General features: G+C 46.6%; 1 protein-coding gene across 5 annotated transcripts in view; it reads right to left on the bottom strand.

Annotated features, from left to right (window-relative positions):
* The window catches only part of LOC308618578 (MOB kinase activator 3B), a 231,954-nt gene that overhangs the window by 51,761 nt on the left and 162,969 nt on the right, over positions 1-17,224 (bottom strand). For 4 of the 5 annotated variants that reach the window (XR_014016033.1, XM_081236627.1, XM_081236628.1 and 1 more), the window contains exon 3: positions 7,708-7,910. Coding sequence is in view for 4 of the 5 variants with exons in the window: in XM_081236627.1 (XP_081092753.1) it covers positions 7,708-7,910 (203 nt within the window). In the remaining variant the exon portion in view is untranslated. Of the gene's footprint in view, positions 1-2,149; positions 2,225-7,707; positions 7,911-17,224 lie in introns of those variants that run through there. The other variant, XM_081236629.1, reaches the window with a different exon arrangement.

The following is a 17,224-nucleotide window of genomic DNA, read 5'->3' as shown; positions in this document are numbered from 1 at the left end:
CATTGAAAATAATCCCACATTCTTTTGCTGTTTTTCAAACTGACACTTTAAAATATGTCTGCCAAAGCTCCTAACATGGTCTCTGGCAGGCTCTCCCATTCAGCTCTGGGCATCTCGGTTGCCCTGAACAACCACCCCCAGCTGATGCCATGCTGGAGACAGACAGACAGACACACACACACACACCCCACCTAATTTGACAAAGTCCCACGAATGCAAACTCAACTCCAGCGACCCTCTGTGCCAGGTATACCCACTCTGCTGGCATGGTGAGCTTTAATTCATGAAGGCCTCACTAAGCAAAAGGGAAAGTCACCTTGGACCAAAAACAATAAGGCTGTTGACATACCATGTCAAAGATCATAGTCTCAGTAAGTCAAGCTGGGGGGACTCTTGATATGATCTCATTCATATATGGAAGACTGAGGGCCAGAGATATTAAATGCCTTGCTCAGCATCAGACAACGAATGTGGTAACATAATAGTGGAAGCATCCTTGTAAAGGCCAAACTGCCAGGCTTCAGACTCACAGGCTGAAGCTCTTTCTTCTTCAATGCCTGTGTCCATGTTGGAATCATCTGGCTGAAAGTGAAAGAACCCGCCTGACAAGAAGCAGCCCAGAGGCCTTTGCACAGATGGTGTTTCAAAAGAAAAGATCCTTTCAAAAGCCCCACAATGGCTCTTCATTGCTGGCTATTTGGGGGAGCAGCTCTGGCTCATGTGACAGGCTCTGCTTCTTTTCACCATCCTGACCTGATCTGGCCAATCCTGGCTACTGCACTCACCCAAGCGTCTCCAAGGGAAGCGTGGGCATGACCTGGCCACCTCATATGGGAACGCAAGGTCATCGTATGCCTGGGCTTAGATGGGCTGTGCTGGGTCTTTATGAGACAAGGCTTTCCAAGTCTTTGGTCTGCAAACTGTTGTTCTTCCATCTGGCCCTAAAGTACCCATGTTTGAAGCAGTGGTTTTGGTGCTGAAGCCTAAGATCATTTGATGCATGAACCTCAATCATTAGCCAGCAGGCACTGCCTACAAACTGGGGGAGGAGGGGAAGCTTGGGTGTGATAAGATGGCAGTAATGAGAATAATGAGGGAGGTTGAGAAACTGCCCACCACACCTGTTTGAAGTAAAGGTAATAAGTGTGGGGAACAGAGGAAACAATTTACGTGAAGAATGTAAGGGAACACCTGGAACTCAAGAAATGGAGCTATCGTTTATTTCTTGAAAATATGTGCATGCCAGCCACATGGTAAAAACTCACTGATGGGGTGTCATACAGGGAAGTGGGAGGGTTGAGGAGTGAAGGTGAATGAGGCTGAGTTACTTTTCCTTCTGTGAAGCCTTCCCATATGAGGAGTCTCACTTCCTTCCCATCTCCCTCTCCAAGGCTTCTTTCTTCCTCATCCCATGCAGCAGTGGTGAGTGTACGGCTGGGGCCAGGGTGGAGGCACGAAGGGAAAACTCAAAATCCAGAAACACATGACAGAGCTGAACAGTGTTGCCCTTGCTTTGTTCCACGGATCACAATCTCCATAAGATGTCGATGAGTGATGACAAAAGAAAAAAGATTTCAGCAGCCAAACGCAGCTAAATGGGGGGCAGGGGGCGCTACACAAAACCCAACCAGTTTCTTCACTGGATGACTTCGCAAGGCCTTTGATCTATGACTGTCCATCGTGAGTCTTCAGGGGTGGAGATGATGTAGCGTTTCGAAAACCCATTTGATCAGGAAAAGAAAAACTGTTTTCACTGATGATTACTCGGGACTGATATTTTGAGGAATACTCTTGGTCGGTGCTGACCCTTAGATTTTTCTTCTTTGCTTTACTCTCCCACTTCACTGAGCTGACCCCCCACACACACACCCATCCTAGAGAAGAAGAAGGGATGATGTGCTAACAATAGTAATTTTCAAGTTTGAGAGTCACTGTCATCTAGAGTCGTGCCCCTGAGCGAGTGGTCTGGGAACCAGCAACATTGACGTCACCTGGGAGCAAAATGAATTGCGCTGCAATCAGGGGTACCGAACCAGAATCTGCAGTCTGGCGAGATGCCAGAGTGATTCATATGCACACTGAAGTTTGAGATGCAGACCGAGGGTGCTTGGGACTAGGCACTAACCTCAATAATTCTGACTTGGTGTATCCAGGGTGAGGCCCGGGTATGCACATTTTAAAATACCACTTCCAGGACATTCGGATGCAGCTGGTGTGTGGACCCCTAATGAGAAACACTGACTTAATTAAAAAGCTCCTATGGCCCACGTGCCCTGCTATAAGGTAACCAAACAGCCTTGTGCTAACATGTGGTTTCATGGCAGCACCTCTACAAGCTAGGTGATGGTAGAATCACTTTCATTGTTAGAAATAAGGAAATGGATCCCTGGAGAGAGAAGGTGAAACTGCTGGACCAAGGTCACCCAGGGGCCAGCAGGTGCCTTAGGGTGAACAAGGACTCTCCTGTCTTTCCTCCCCCGCCTCGCCAACCTCTCTCGTCGTCCTCCTCCCTCATCTGCTCTTTATTCGCCAGCTTCTGTGTCGCTAACAGCCCTCTGAATCTGCTTTTGTTTTTAGTGAAAGGCTAACAAAATACTGCTGCTCTCTGTGCTGGCTAATGATAATCCTGATTAGCTCCACTCTGTCAGCTGACTCCCAGGCTGCCCAGGGCCAACAGCAGCCTGCTTATTCAATCAGGGCCTGGCCCATTTGCTAATTATCATTTGGGCTCGTTTTCTCCAACTGTGAACTTGCTCGAGTTCAAGTCATCTTCAGCTGTTGCATTTACATGAAAAATAGATCATTTGTCACGTCTATGTCTGTCAATGCTCCAGCCTCCCCCTCGCTGTTGGAGACCAAATGAAATCACGTATTTCTCTGGGTTCCCAGGCTGCTGCAGACCAGCAGGTCCCAACGGGAGCCATGAGGCAAACCCTGTGGACAGATGGACGTGCTGGCCTTCCTCACTGGGCTGCCGAGGTGACCTCTTCCCAGCTTCTGAATTCCAAGCTGTATTCCCCCTCAGAGGCCTGATAGGGTGACCAACTGTCCCCGTTTGCCAGGGACAGTGTTTTCCCAAGACATGGGATTCTTCTGTGCTAAATCTGGGAGGCTTGGTCACTGTACACCTGGTCCACCAGGACACACAGACAGTGTGAGAGCATTCAACATCCTCCTAGGTGATATAGTTGGAATCTGGATCAGGGAACTGACGGAGCTGGGGTCCCAGCTTTCTCTGTCAGGCCTGAGGCTGAGGATGCACCCCTTTACTGCTCTGCACCTTATTTTGCTTTTTACTCTCTACTGCTAATCGGATAGCATGAAGCTTTATTTCCAACTGTGGATAAGTGGAGGTCTGCAGGCGTGTTCTGAGATGAGGGTGGCACCAAAGAAGGAATGACTAGTGTGTAATCCCATTGAATGGGGATCATCCTCAAAGTGCTCTTCCGGATTCAAAAACACACTAAGCATTTATTAGGTGCTTGGCAACACAGGCAATACAAGCATATGTCCCGTTTACTACCAGCCCTCAAAGAGTTGACAATCCTGTGGGAGACACTGATACAAATACAATGAACTATATCTGCTACAAGGCTACCTAGGGGATCTCCAAGATGGCAAAAGGCCATGGGAGCTGGGGAAGGGAGAATTAGGGTACCTCTGCTTCCTATATGACAGCCACTGTACATTCGTTATCTCATTTAACAGCCAACATTTCTTAAGCACCTATCGTGTGACTAACCCATTTAGTTTTTTACAATTCTATTATTATACCTATTCTACAAATGAGTAAAATGAGGCTTTGAAAAACCGTGCTCGAAATTGCGAGTTAGTGAATGAAGGGTCCGGGGTTTGAACCCAGAGAGTCTGAGCCTTGTGGTAAGCACTGTCTTGAGACTGAATCTCCTACCCTTGTGGGCTGCTGTACCCTCAACACAACCAGTGTGTTGGGCACTCAGCCAACGTCAGACAAAACTAACAGGGCCAGCTGAGGAGCATGGCTGTGCGTGGCGGGAACACGGCAGAGAGAAACATGAGGTGGGGCTTCTGCATCCTACATTGTGGAATCCCGAGGCATGACATAGAGAATGTCCCACTGGAGGTGTGGCGACTCTGGAGCTGCTGATGTTCAAAAGGAAACTGGCCTGACAAGTGCTGCCCTTCTGGTCCCTAGCTGCATTAGATTCTAAAGAAGGTACTAGAACAGGAAGCCAAATGCCTGACTTCTTCATCATCCTTCAAGGACCAAAGATGAGTGACAGTCATTATTTTATATTTTTTTAGACTGCATTTGTCAATTCTCAAAAGCTTATCTTTCTTATACAATTAGAACATCTGAGCAACTTGCCTTGCGTATATAGGGTACTTGATATATGCAAATCAAATACATACGTATTGATTTCATATAATATGACTGATTTTAATACTACAGCATTGCAATAGTAGACTTGGAAGTTAGGTATTCCAGCACTTTCAATATTGAAAGTGCTCGTTTCAGTAATAACAATCCACAAGTGCAATATTCTTAGTGGCCATTGAACTGTGCTAATGACTGTCTACAGAAACATTCTCAATATCTTTTTCTGTTACTTTCTAGGTTTTGATTTGTGTAAAATGAATACATAATTTCAGACAGTTAAGCATTAAAAGCACTTGTTATTAATATGTACAAGCATTGAAATTAATCTCCCTGTAATTAAAATGAACAAAACATAAAGGTAGGCTGTTTCAAGCAAAATTTAAAGAACTATAAGCTTCTGGGAAAAAAAATGATATCCCTTCTTGCTCACACCTACTGTTAATACTTCCTGGTTAATCCAATCATAGTTTGTTCCCCATCCCCCGAAATAGGCTCTTATCTATTGACAGAATAACTGGGTTGTTCCAGCCCTTTCTGTGACTCAGACTTCAAGTCAGTTCCCGGCACTGCCAGGTGTTAGAATCCCTGGGGCCCTTCTTCAGTTGTAGAAAATACAGTTGACCCTTGAACAACGTGGGGGTAAGGGGCCCTGACCCTCCATGCCATTGACAATCTGAGTATAATTTATAGTTGGGCCCTCCATGACTGAGTTTCCTCCGTATCTATGGGTCTGCATAAACAGATTCAACCAAACGTGGATGGTGCAGTAATGCAGTATATAGCGTATAAGTGGACCTGTGCAGTTCAAACCCATGTTGTTCAAGGGTCTGCTGTAACTGAGAGGGCTCTGATGGCAAAGGAAGGCTTTATCTACTTGTTAACTTACACCCGGCTTTGTCCTACAATGGCCTTCATGCTTCCGTACGTAGAGAAGAAATTAACATTCAGCTCTCTCCATCAGATGTTTCTGCTCCTTTAACTCAGAGAAACCCAAACTTCAGTGCTGAGGAGAGCCTCTCCCTTCCAGTGGACCTTTAGGGAAGGTGTTTCCCCTCCACCTGAACATGTCAACTGAAAACAACTGAACCAAACTCCCCAGAAGGAGACTCTTCTCCTGGAGATCAGAGTGCTTGCTCCACCCTCTTCATTCACCTGCCCCTATCCACTCTGTCCTTAACATTTTCTGAAATTAGCTCTATCCGCTCCTTTCAGGCCTTTAACTCCCTTTTGCTGTTTGCACCACCTTTTCTGTTTACCCACAACAGCCTTTATACAAGACAAATGAGCAAAACCTCACCATGATTATGTTTTAGTTTCTTTCCACACTACTCGTCCAACTGAATCCAGAGACAACTTAGTTCTTGCCAAGAGCTTTCTAGAAAGTGGTTGTGAAAGAAAATGAAGAAAATAAATGCTTTAGCCAATGATATATCTCACTTGTACCCAGCGAATCTTGCTTTGTTCCACAACTCTTGAGTGACACACAGAAAAAATGGGTTTTTTGCCATGTATTCTCAAAGCGTCGTTATAGATTTCAAGTTGAGAAACTCTAAAGGTGATATATAAAATTCCCCAACATCTTCTTTGCCAGATACAGGTACTCTACTGTATTAAACATGTCTTTTGGTTTTTGTGTTTTGATTCTTGAATATCTGGGGCCTTGCTGAAAAGGGAGGGATTGCCCCTTCTAGGGCTAACCAATTTCTAGAGATTGTAGACAACTCATCCTTGAGCTGTTTACTCACCAATCAACGCAAACCAACCAATCCAGAGCCCACTTTCCCAACCACCTCCACTGTGACCTCTTAGGGTTAAAATCCCTTGCCTAATCACCATAGCACCAGGTGACCAGCTAGGGGCAGCTCCCCTGCCCCAGAACCTGCTGAAATTACTTAAATTAGTCCATGTTTAGCCTTCTTACCCTGCCTCGCCCATTCCTTCCCAGGGAAACCACAAGAAAGGCTCCTGCCCGTGTTGTCCCTGACCAGTCTGCGTCCTTCCCCACGTTGTCCTCACACCGTGGTATACCCCCTTCTCTTGGGATCTGTGAGTAAAACAAACTATCTTTTCAATGGCAGTCATGTCTTTTTCTCTTTTGTTTTAATTAGTTTTGATTGAGTAGAGCTGCTCTGGCAGTCATCTCTTGATCTGTTGGCCTCACCATACATAAATAATTTAAAAACCTGTATTTTAAAAACATGTACCTCAAGAGAAAGGAAGACAGGCTAGCAAAAGACCAGTCTGGCCCCTGTGCTCAGGCCATTGTTCAAATGGAGTTGGATGAAATTTAGTTGCTCTGTCAGTTATATTTAGCAAAACTGTCACGTTTAACTGTTTCAGGAAAAAAGCATGATTTTACGATAAAGCACTGATTATACTGGATAAGACGGTACTAGATAGAGTTGCTAGGGATAGCTGTGATGAGGGTACCATAGTATGTTATATGTCACAAAAGATGTAGGGTTTTTAGGGGCCCTTGACTTCCAAAGCACAGTTTGAGTCCTACTGTAAAGATAGTCTATAAAGAAAATGAAAGGGGCTTCCCTGGTGGCGCAGTGGTTGAGAGTCCGCCTGCCGATGCAGGGGACGCGGGTTTGTGCCCCGGTCTGGGAGGATCCCACATGCTGCGGAGCGGCTAGGCCCGTGAGCCATGGCCGCTGAGCCTGCGCATCCGGAGCCTGTGCTCCGCAACGGGAGAGGCCACAACAGTGAGAGGCCCGCGTACCACAAAAAGAAAAAAAGAAAATGAAAGGACTCCCCACTCACTTAAACAATAATAGTAAAGTTTTTTTTAACCAAGTGCTCTGGATTCTCATATATTCCATTAAAACTGCACTGCAGGAGATTCAGTATGAAAAGCAAAGTCCCCATGATACTGTATTCTCATCTTGGGCTCACCTCTCTCTATATCTCTGGAGTAAAAGCTACTCAAAACTAGTTTAACTTGACTTTGTGTATGTAGCAGGTGCCACCCAGTAGGGGCTGAATATTTAGTCACTGACTGAAGAAACGTTTCTTACCTTCTTTGGAAAACAGTGTAAGAGATGACATAGAACTCAAAGATGCCCATTTAAGGGGTTAAGTGAATAGGTGACTGGTTTTGGAGCTGAGAATTAAAGCTACTTCCTCTGACCCAAACCATGACAATCCCAGGGAGAAATGTAAGACCTCTGTTTGATGGCCGCGCACATCTTGGCATCTCCTGCCCTTTAGCTGACCTCTAACTCCTGTCCAATTCTGCAATCCTCTGGTTAGGAGATGGCCATCAGTTTGCATGGGCGAGGCAGTGTCCTGTGACAAGTGGCTGAGCCCCTGGGGTGACCAGGGTGCCACACAGTGACACTTACCAAGGGCTCCAGCTCCTTGCGGTCTATGAGGTTCATCTCAGTGACGAAGTAATAGAAGTGTTTGTAGCAGGTATTGACGTGGGCCTCCGCGCCCATCACAATGACCCGGTCGAAGTGGTGGATGTAGACGTGGACGAAGACCCGGAAGAGGCGACACAGGATCTTCTTGCAGATCTGCAGGAAGTTCTTTGGGAAGGGAACACCTAGAGAAAGGGAAAAAGGAAACAAAACCATGATGGGGAAGCTCTGGCAGGCCCCGAGCACACGTGTGAGGTTGGAGAACAGTCCTGGACCCGGGCTTCTGGGCCAGCCTGCAGATGCCTGGCTCTGTGTGGGCAGCTGCATTGGACATTGTCTGAAAAAGTGGCTAAAATGGTGTTAAATTCAAACACCAACAACCACGAAAAGACCAAAAAAATGAACAAAGAGGGCCAGGTTTGTTTCTTTGGTTATATCTTTTTTGGTGCAGATAAACGCACAGAAATATTTATTTTTAGATAGAAACAGGCACTCTCCCTTCTTGCTTTTTTACTTTTCCCACTTTTTAGAGCCCAAGAAAGTTCCTTTTCCTCTTATCTCTAATATAAGAAAGCTGGTAGAAGGAGGGCGATGATCCAGGGAGACTGGCACTCCTTGACACAGAGTAATAGGGAGCGGTGAGGACTGCAGCAAATTAGAAAGCCCTTTCTCGTCAAAGGAAGCAGCCGCTGCACAACTCAGTCAGTGGTGGCCAGATGGCCACAGAAGCCCGGGGCTGCGAGATCTGGTTTTGCAAGATGATTCAGAAATCTGGGGTTCTATATGAACTATCTGGAGTTCTATTTTTAAAAGGATAGAAATTAACCTGACATTTAAAAAAGAAAAAAATACCGCAGGTCAAAACAAAACATCTTCCTAGGATAACTCGGCCTGCAGACTACCAGTTTGCAAATTCTGATCCAAACTTTTTCTGAGATACACTGTTTCGGAGGTGGGCAAATGCAACAAAACTTCATGGAAACTTCGCATTATACTTATTGTCACCTCATCTCCTTGAGGGAAGGTAAGAGTTGGGGGTTGTTTTTCCTAACACAGACTGGGTGAGGGGGCAGAGGAATCACCCAGATTTCCTGTCTGATGACCACTACTCCCAGCTTGGTCAGAGCAACAAATAGCAGAATCCCAAGCCCACTTCCTTTCTGCTTCTCAAACACTGCTTAAACTCTTGGTATTTACGCTGTTCTTAAGCAGTGACGTCATGGATTCCAAAGTTAAATAGCCTTTGAATTCCTATTGCGCTCCTCTTCCAGCCGTAGGACCACAGACAAGTTATTTAACCTCTCTGAGCTTCAGTTTCTCCATATGTAGGGTGCAGGTAAAATTGCCAATTGTCCTGAGGATTAGAAGTGACACCCCTGTGACTTTTGGTTTTCTGTCAGTTAAGGAGGAGTCAAAACAAGGCCTTTTTTGCATGGCCAGGAGTGTCAGCATGACTAAAACCCTCCTACAGCGCCCAGGACAGAGTAAGCGCTTGCTAAAGGGAATGACACCTCTCCGGCCAACTCTCTGCTTTGTAGATCTGGAACATCTAGCTGTTGTTATAAGGCAAGTAATTACCCTTATCAGGAAAAGGCAGACATGACCACCAGCCGTTTGGCAGAATTGCAGAGCTGCGCTCAGGGCATGTCCCTGGTCCCCAGCAAGCCTGGAGTTTTGCTGTCCGTGCCTCCACAGGGTCCCAGTGGCAGCTGTCTGGTGAGAGACACTGTCACGGGATCACCTGGGACACCGAGGGCAGGATGAGCGACGGAACACAGCTGGCAGCTGGCAGAGGCAGGAATCTGCCTCCCCAGGGTCCGGCAATGATATTGGCTTTTCTTCCAAAACAAAGTGGCAACATATCAAATGAACCCAAGGGAGAGACTTGGGCACAGCTTGGCAGCTGACTGTCTGGGCAATAGATGCTGGGGTTTGAGGGTGGGGTGATGTAAAGCTGGCCCAAGGTGGAGGGCAGCTCCCCGCCAGAGCGGCTAGGTGGTTATCTCTGCTGAAGCGGGGTCCAGTGAAAACCTCTGCTGCCAGGCTGGGAGAAGGTCTAGAGGCTTCAAAGAAGCCTGAGATCCAGAGGTGATGGAATCCCCCATTATCCATATTCAAGTGTTGATTATGTTCCCATCAGAACGGGAGTCCTGGAACCACACGGACACAACAGCAGAGGTTGACATGTGTTACTTTCGCAACCTGTCCGTGATGTAGGTTTTACTAGTCCTGTATCACAGATGAATTAACACCAAGCACAGATTATCTTGCTCCAGGCCACTTAGGTAAACAGTGGCAGGGCTGGGATTTGGACCAAGTCAGCCTGATTCTAAAATTTAACAGATCTGGTTATGTTTGGAGTGTGACTCTCTTTGCCAAGGATAAAAGCACAGCTTAATTGCTAAATGCAACGAGGCATCTAAAGATTAGTCTTTGGTGGCACAGAAATATAATTTTTAAAAAGGAGAGGGGTGAGGAGAGAAGGGTGAAAAAAGTCCAAACCCTTGGGAGCCACAGATCCGAGTTACTAAGAGGTCAGCTAATACCGAGGCCCCAAGGAGAGATGTGTTTTCTCTGCCGGTGCCTTAGACGATGGACCTGGGACTAAGAGTAAAAGCCAACATTTACTGAGCACGTAACAAGTCTAGGTACTATTATTGTTTCCATCTCATAAATGAGGAAACAGACTCAGAAAATTAAGTAGCTTACCCGGGTCATGCAGCTGGCAAATAGCGGAGGGGTTTGGACCCAGGATTCTCTAACTCCAAAGCCCATGAGTACCCACTACTCTGAAATCTGGAGATGTTGCTCTGGGACTCTGCACACACTTCCAGCTCCCAAGCCCTTCCTTCCTGGGTGGCCTGAATCCCCCCAGGGGCGTTCACCTTTCACGTCACCAGCTGCTAGGGGACACAGGGATGGGGGGTTTCAGCTGTGCCAGTTTGTCTGCTTGACCTTTAAAGCTGGTGCCCACACCCCACACACTGACTGAAGGTAAGGCAAAATCTTGGACACACCAAGGATGTTCATGGCACTTGTTGGGTCCCTCTAGAGTGTCCCCAATCTGCATCCCCCCACACCCATCAAGTCCCTACATCGGATCAGCTGTGAGCTCTTGGCTCTGCCCTCCATTCCACACCTGGTCTCTGGCCTTGCCTTTGGCCTTGAACTTGGTTTGCTCTTGCCTCTCGCATTTGGGCTATGGCTGGGAATGATCTTCACAGTATAGAGAAGAGCTGATTTAGAGTCTGGAAGACCTAGATTAAAATCCTAGCCCTGTAACTTACTAGCTGTATAGGCAAGTGACTTCATCACTCTACTTCATTACAAAATGGAGAAAAGCATTTACTTTCTAGGGTTCTTATAATAGTATCTGTAATGTGTCTGGCACATGGTGGGAACTTTGAGATGAAGTCCTACTTTTGTTATTTCCCACTTGAACTCCTTGGGTAGGTAGGACCCCAGCCTCAAATCTCTTGGCTCTGGCTGCTAAGTTGGCCCTGACTCTTCCACCATCCCCTTCCTTACATGTAATTCATTCTTCAAAAGCGAACATTGCAAATGGTTCAAGTAAGGACATGCTCAGCATGCACCATAGTCACCCCCAGGCCAACATGGGAAGCTGAGAAGTCCTAGGCTGGATTCGTAGGGAGCCTAAGAACCCTGGTGGGTTCCCTGCTAAGCCAGAGATAAAATCCCAGCTCATACAGTGTGGGGTTAAGAATAAGAAAGCTCTGTGGCATTTGAGAAATTCACTCAATATTATTGATGGTTCAGGGTCCAATTCTACAGTTTGTATACTATCTTAGCCCTTTTCTCCCTTTCTCTTCTGCCTTCCAAGTGTTCAGATTTGTGTGTGTGTGTGAAGACTTTAAATAAACCGTCAGAAGGTGCGAAGTGGAAGATCTCACCCCTCTGGATGGCCACCACTTTGGTGGACCCTGGAACTCTCATCCTGTGTAACTGGCCTCACGGCAGCAAGACAGGGTAAGACTCAGTGCTGGTCTACTCCTTTCCCTGACAGGCTCCAGAGGGACCAGTTCATGACAATTAATTTATCTGAGGGTTTCTTGTCTTCATGGTGCCGGTAAGAAGTATCTAATCTCCATTAAATAGCCACAGAAAAATGAACCCTGAGAGAGGCCTGCTATGTGTATGTGTGATGTCATTTATTCCCAGTGAAATCCTGAGCTGTGATACTATTATTTCAGCAATTTTTTTTTTAATGTAACTGTGGCTTAGTTCAGCTAAAGTGTTTGCCTGTCCCCACAGATAAAAGGATGTAGAGATTTGACTCCGACAACTCAGGCCCTTTCTTTGGCGTCCTGCAGTTACACTCCATGGCACAGCGAAACGCACTGGTAAGATGACCATTTTCTGACCTCCACTGAGCTCAGTACCTGGCTTGCAGAGGAAGCTCAAAAAAATGTTTGTTTGTTTTCGATAAATACAGGCTAACAGTAGGAAGAACGAAAGGCTAATGAACCATCTCAAATGGACACTGGACTTGTTAGCATGGCAGCCTGAACCTGAGGAGAACGTGCAAGGAAGGCTCTGGGCAGAGGGCAGCCTATGTGTTCCAAGGGGCACCAATGACCCAGCTCAGGACTATATCCAACCCCATCCTTTTGTCCCTTCTGCTTCTTTGAATACATAAGGCACTGGGGACCCTCCACTTTCGTACTTCCCAAGGTCTGTGTTAAAAGTGACTAATTCTGGGAGATCCTTGGCTAAAAAAGAGGATCACGAGGTCAAGTATACTAGTCAAAATGCTGCTTTTATAAATGTTTGCAATATACCTAAAAATAGTAAAGGATCTGAGAATTTCTGTAGCCAAAAGTCCTATTTAACTCTGGAACCCCCTTTTTCCTGTAATAGCTATTGGTTTAAAAGAGTCTGTAATCAGACTTCCCAGGTTTCATTTCTGGCTCTACTACCTATTAACAAGGTAACCATATGCAAACGGCTTCGTATCTCTAAGCTGCAGTTTCCTCAACTGGAAAGAAACAGGGATATTTATGTTATCTGTAGCTCAGGGGGTTGTTGTGAGGATTAACTACACACACGTAAAAGGCTTTGCTAATACTTTGCAGATACGAAGCACTCTGGTGCACTGTTAGTTTCAGTATCTCATGGACCAAATGTTCTTTGTAACATACTTTAGGATTAAATTCCTCCTGCATATTTATTTTCAGGAGGGCAGTCTTGGTATTAATCCATCAATCCAGAACTTGCAAAGAATTTTGAGTGGTAAGTACTCAATTAAGCCCTGGATGATATTTGACTTTGCATTATTTTTTACAAATTTCTCATATTTATGTCTTGTATTACTGTAAGTTCCCTGAACAAAGGGACTGCTTTATACTTTGATTCTATCTTTAAAAGCACCTGGCACAGGGCTAGGTAAGGAACACTCATCATTCAAAGTTGAATCATAAGACAGCAGTCATCTTATTTAGTCAAGATGTGAATCCATCATCGCCTATTTGGGGGAGGAAAAAAGCCTACAGCAGAAATGATAGCTTTTTGCCAGAGTCTTGATATGGTCCTGGCATGCAAGGCGACACAATGCTCTTCTATGGAGGAGAGCTCTGAGATGGAGAACGTTTTCATCTAGCCTAGTGGGTGGGAAGAAAGAATCTGAAACTCCTTTTTTTTATCATAAAAACCTCCCTTTTTTACCTTTCAATATAGTTTTTCAGGGGGGTGATAGTTAATTTTCAGTCACTGTACTCGATTAGAAAGTTAATGCCAGACAATATTAACCAGAAGTCATAACGGAAATAGACTGCATATCTGAAGGATTTGGAGTTAAACTTTGACTAGTCTTATAATAACCCAGACAAACCTTCCGACAATAATCTCAGACAGATATGTATTGATCATATAGAAAACAACTTTTGGAATAGGCTAGAGAGGCTTTTTTTTTTTTTTTTTGGCCATGCCATGCAGCATGAGGAACTTGCCAGACTAGGGATCGAACCCGTGCCCCCTCCATGGAAGCGCGGAGTCTTAACCACTGGACCGCCAGGGAAATCCCTATAGAAAACAACCTTTGAACAGAAGGTGTCTACATGATTTGCACGCACGATTGATCTCAGAGCCTCCCCTTCCTCTACCCTACCCTGAGCCATAGCCCCTGACTCTCAGATTCAAGCTGGGAAATTTCAGACTCCAAGAAGTTGGCCCGAAATGAGAAGACGTGTTCAGATGAGCTTCAGAAAGAGGTGAGAGACATCTAGGTGTTCAAGGATAGATCTGGATGGCTCGGGGCAGGCCGTGTGGCTTGGTCTCTGCAAATGGGATCAGTGAGCCTAAAACGGGACCAGGTTGAACTCAGATTCCAGAATGAGCCCAGGCAAGATGCCTGGGCTGAGGTCAGAATCCCAGACCAATCTCTCCCATGTTCCACAGGAATTTGCTCAACAATTAGACTCAAAGCAAGACTAGAGTTTGTTAAGCGATCAGGCCAAGGAGAAGGCCAGCCAGAGAGTTGGGGTGAAGGAGGAGGGTGCAATGAGCCTGTGGGGCTTGGAGACCCTCTTGAAGGCCCGACCAGGCAGCTTCACGGCTCTGTTTCTGCTGCTGGTGAGGACCTGGTACTCAGCCGGGAACCAGCATCTGACAGAGCCCTGCTGAGTTTATGAATGTGTCTAACCACAAACTTTCTGATCTCCAAGCCACATTGAGTGTGAGAGCTAAATTGAGCATGGAATATAATAATTTCTCTGGGGCCCCATGGGGATTTGCCTTTCATCTCTGACTCAGTAACTATTCTTTCTCCCACACAGAATTGAATAAAAATTCCAGTAATTTCTGAGCTTCAATCCATTTTCTTTCTTCCTCATCCCCTCCCCTCCCCTCCCTTTCACTTAGCCCCCAAATGCCCCATTCAATCCTTCCTTTTCAGGCACCTCTGGAAAAAAAAAAACAAGAAGTTGTCTAAATGGCTTGTGTTTTTATCTTTTATCCTGTTAGGGAAGCTGCAAAAGGAGAGAGTCCCTCAGAGAATGCAGAGATGCTATGACAGGGCCACAGGTGGGAGATGGAGGTCCCAAAGTCAAACAAGACCCAGGCAGCAATTTCCAAGCTAGCTGCTACCCATTCTTGTTTTCATGGTTTTTCTCTTTTTTCTTCTGGAGAGAAAGCCAGATGCTTAGGGCTGAGAACCTGGTCTCTGACGGCACTGGGTTGAACCTGGGCTGTGGAGCTCTGGAGAGGAGGGCCTCAAAGCCTGTCTACAGGGACACCAGAGAACTGGCCCCAGAACATCCCAGGTTCCACAAGCAGCTGGCAGACATTCCAGCCCGTCGTTCACCTAGCTAATGCCTCTTCCTTCTGTAGAGCTCAGCTGAAGGCCTCCCATCATCCCCAGACTCAGGTTGCCTGGCATGTGCCATCTGCTCCTGTAACTCTCCTGAGCACAGATCCCAGATGGCAATTGCACACTGACCTGTGTGGGTACTGGCTCAGGTCTGCCACCCCCTCCAGACTGTATGCTCCCTGAGGGCAGGGAGTGCATCCATGCTCCTCCCAGAAGGATGCTTAGAGCCCAGAGCGGAGGTACACCAAAATCAAAGCTCAGAAAGGTGCAGGGACTGACTGGCCCGGGGTTTAGAGCTAGTTTGTGATGAAAAGGGGTCTGAATTCAAGTCTGTCTGATTCCAGAGCCTATGCCCTTTCCACTCTGCCAGGAAACTGGATGGGATTCTTACGGCTCGTTTCATCTCTTGCCAATCCAACTGGCAGAATTGGAGAAGCCAAGTCTGTTAAAAGATGAAGGTGGAAAAGGGCATATTGGCTCTTACTTCCCCAAAGGCATGTGTCATTCGTGGACACTGGTTAAGTGTCTGGCTCTGGTGTCAATCACTGGTTTCAGGCTGCAGCTGTGGAACTCCCCTGATACTTGCCCGGGAGTGAGTTTGCTAACTTCTAAAAGGCTCGGTTTCCTTATCTGAGGAATGAGGATAATTATACCTGGTAGTTGGTGAGATTGGGAGGATTAAACACAGAGCCTAGGGCCAGCAGGCTTTCAGAGGCATTTGGCAAAAGGCCGCTCATGTTATTGCTGCTCTAAAAGGTGAGACTCTTCCTCATCAGAGTCTAGGGTGGGGGAGGGCAAATGAAACGGCACAGACGGAGCTGCCTTTTCTCTAAAGGACAAACTCTTCCTGGAAAGCAGATTTGGACCCAAGGTGATATACGGAAACACCGTGTGAACTGTCCGAGGAGCTTCCAAGTGACACGAGATGAAGCCTAGTGCCTTGGTTAATCTAATCCCTTGGGGACCCCAATGGCACGTCAGTAACAACAACCAGAAATGCCTATCTTGAGCTCCTTCACACTGTCACTCCTGTCTGAGAGCATCTGTGCTGTCCTTTGGGTCTTTGGGGGCCAGTACCAGGAGTGTGCATGTGAAAATCCCTCTACAAGTCATAAAAACCACTCATTCTCAATAGCTCGTGAATAAAAGCAACATCCCACACACGTGGGAAAAGAAAACAGGCCTCCTCCGGCAGCGTGGCTGAGAACATACCATTTCCAAGATACTTGCAAAACAAAACACAATTGGATCACAATGAAGAAAGAAAAAGAAAGAAAAGAAACCTTAACAACATAAACCTACTTCTTAAAAATCCTCTCCTAATAGTTTATTCTCTTGCCCATTCCATCCACATTCTCCTGCCTCCTGCAAAACGTATACATATATATTTATCTAAAGAAGCCTCATACTCTTGCTGATGAAAATTCAGCTTTGGAAGGCCGATTCTTCTAAGCAGATGTTTTGTGTTATCTCAGTGCATTCCTCAAGGAAGTGTCTGTACACCATGCCAAGGAAAACAATCCTGTGGAGCAAGACTTTGTTCCTCTGCCTGAAAAAAAAAGGCCCCAAACAAGCTGACAGCTGCAAATGGTTAGAAATAAACTGGCTACTACTCTTTCCCCAGCTGCCCCTCGCCCCAACCCCGAGTTACCCTCGGACCCATTACCACACTGGCCGGACCAAAAGAAGGGAAAACAGAATAGCAAGTGATGATACATTCTAAACAGACTGTTAATTCCCTCAGACGTGCCATTTGCGAGGCAGAGGAAGTGCTGTTTCAGCCAGCCAAAGGAGCCTGCCTGTCACCTGCCCCTTCCTGTCCCCAGCGCCACTTCTCTGCTGCTGGAAGCTCCTTTTTTTTTTTTTTTTTGCGGTACGCAGGCCTCTCACTGTTGTGGCCTCTCCCGTTGCGGAGCACAGGCTCCGGAAGTGCAGGTTCAGCGGCCGTGGCTCACGGGCCCAGCCGCTCCATGGCATATGGGATCTTCCCGGACCGGGGCACGAACCCGTGTCCCCTGCATCAGCAGGTGGACTCTCAACCACTGCGCCACCAGGGAAGCCCTGGAAGCTCCTTCTTATTCGCGTCCCCATCTCCAGGTTGGCTGGCTGCCTTCCCTCGCTCTGTCCTGGCGTGGAGGTGGAAGTACATCAAGAGAGACCCAAGAAGACCTGAGA

The sequence above is a fragment of the Mesoplodon bidens genome (genome assembly GCF_964165515.1).
Source record: "Mesoplodon bidens genome assembly, chromosome: 6".
Classification (NCBI taxonomy): domain Eukaryota; kingdom Metazoa; phylum Chordata; class Mammalia; order Artiodactyla; family Ziphiidae; genus Mesoplodon; species Mesoplodon bidens.
This window is presented reverse-complemented; position numbering and strand designations above follow the sequence as displayed.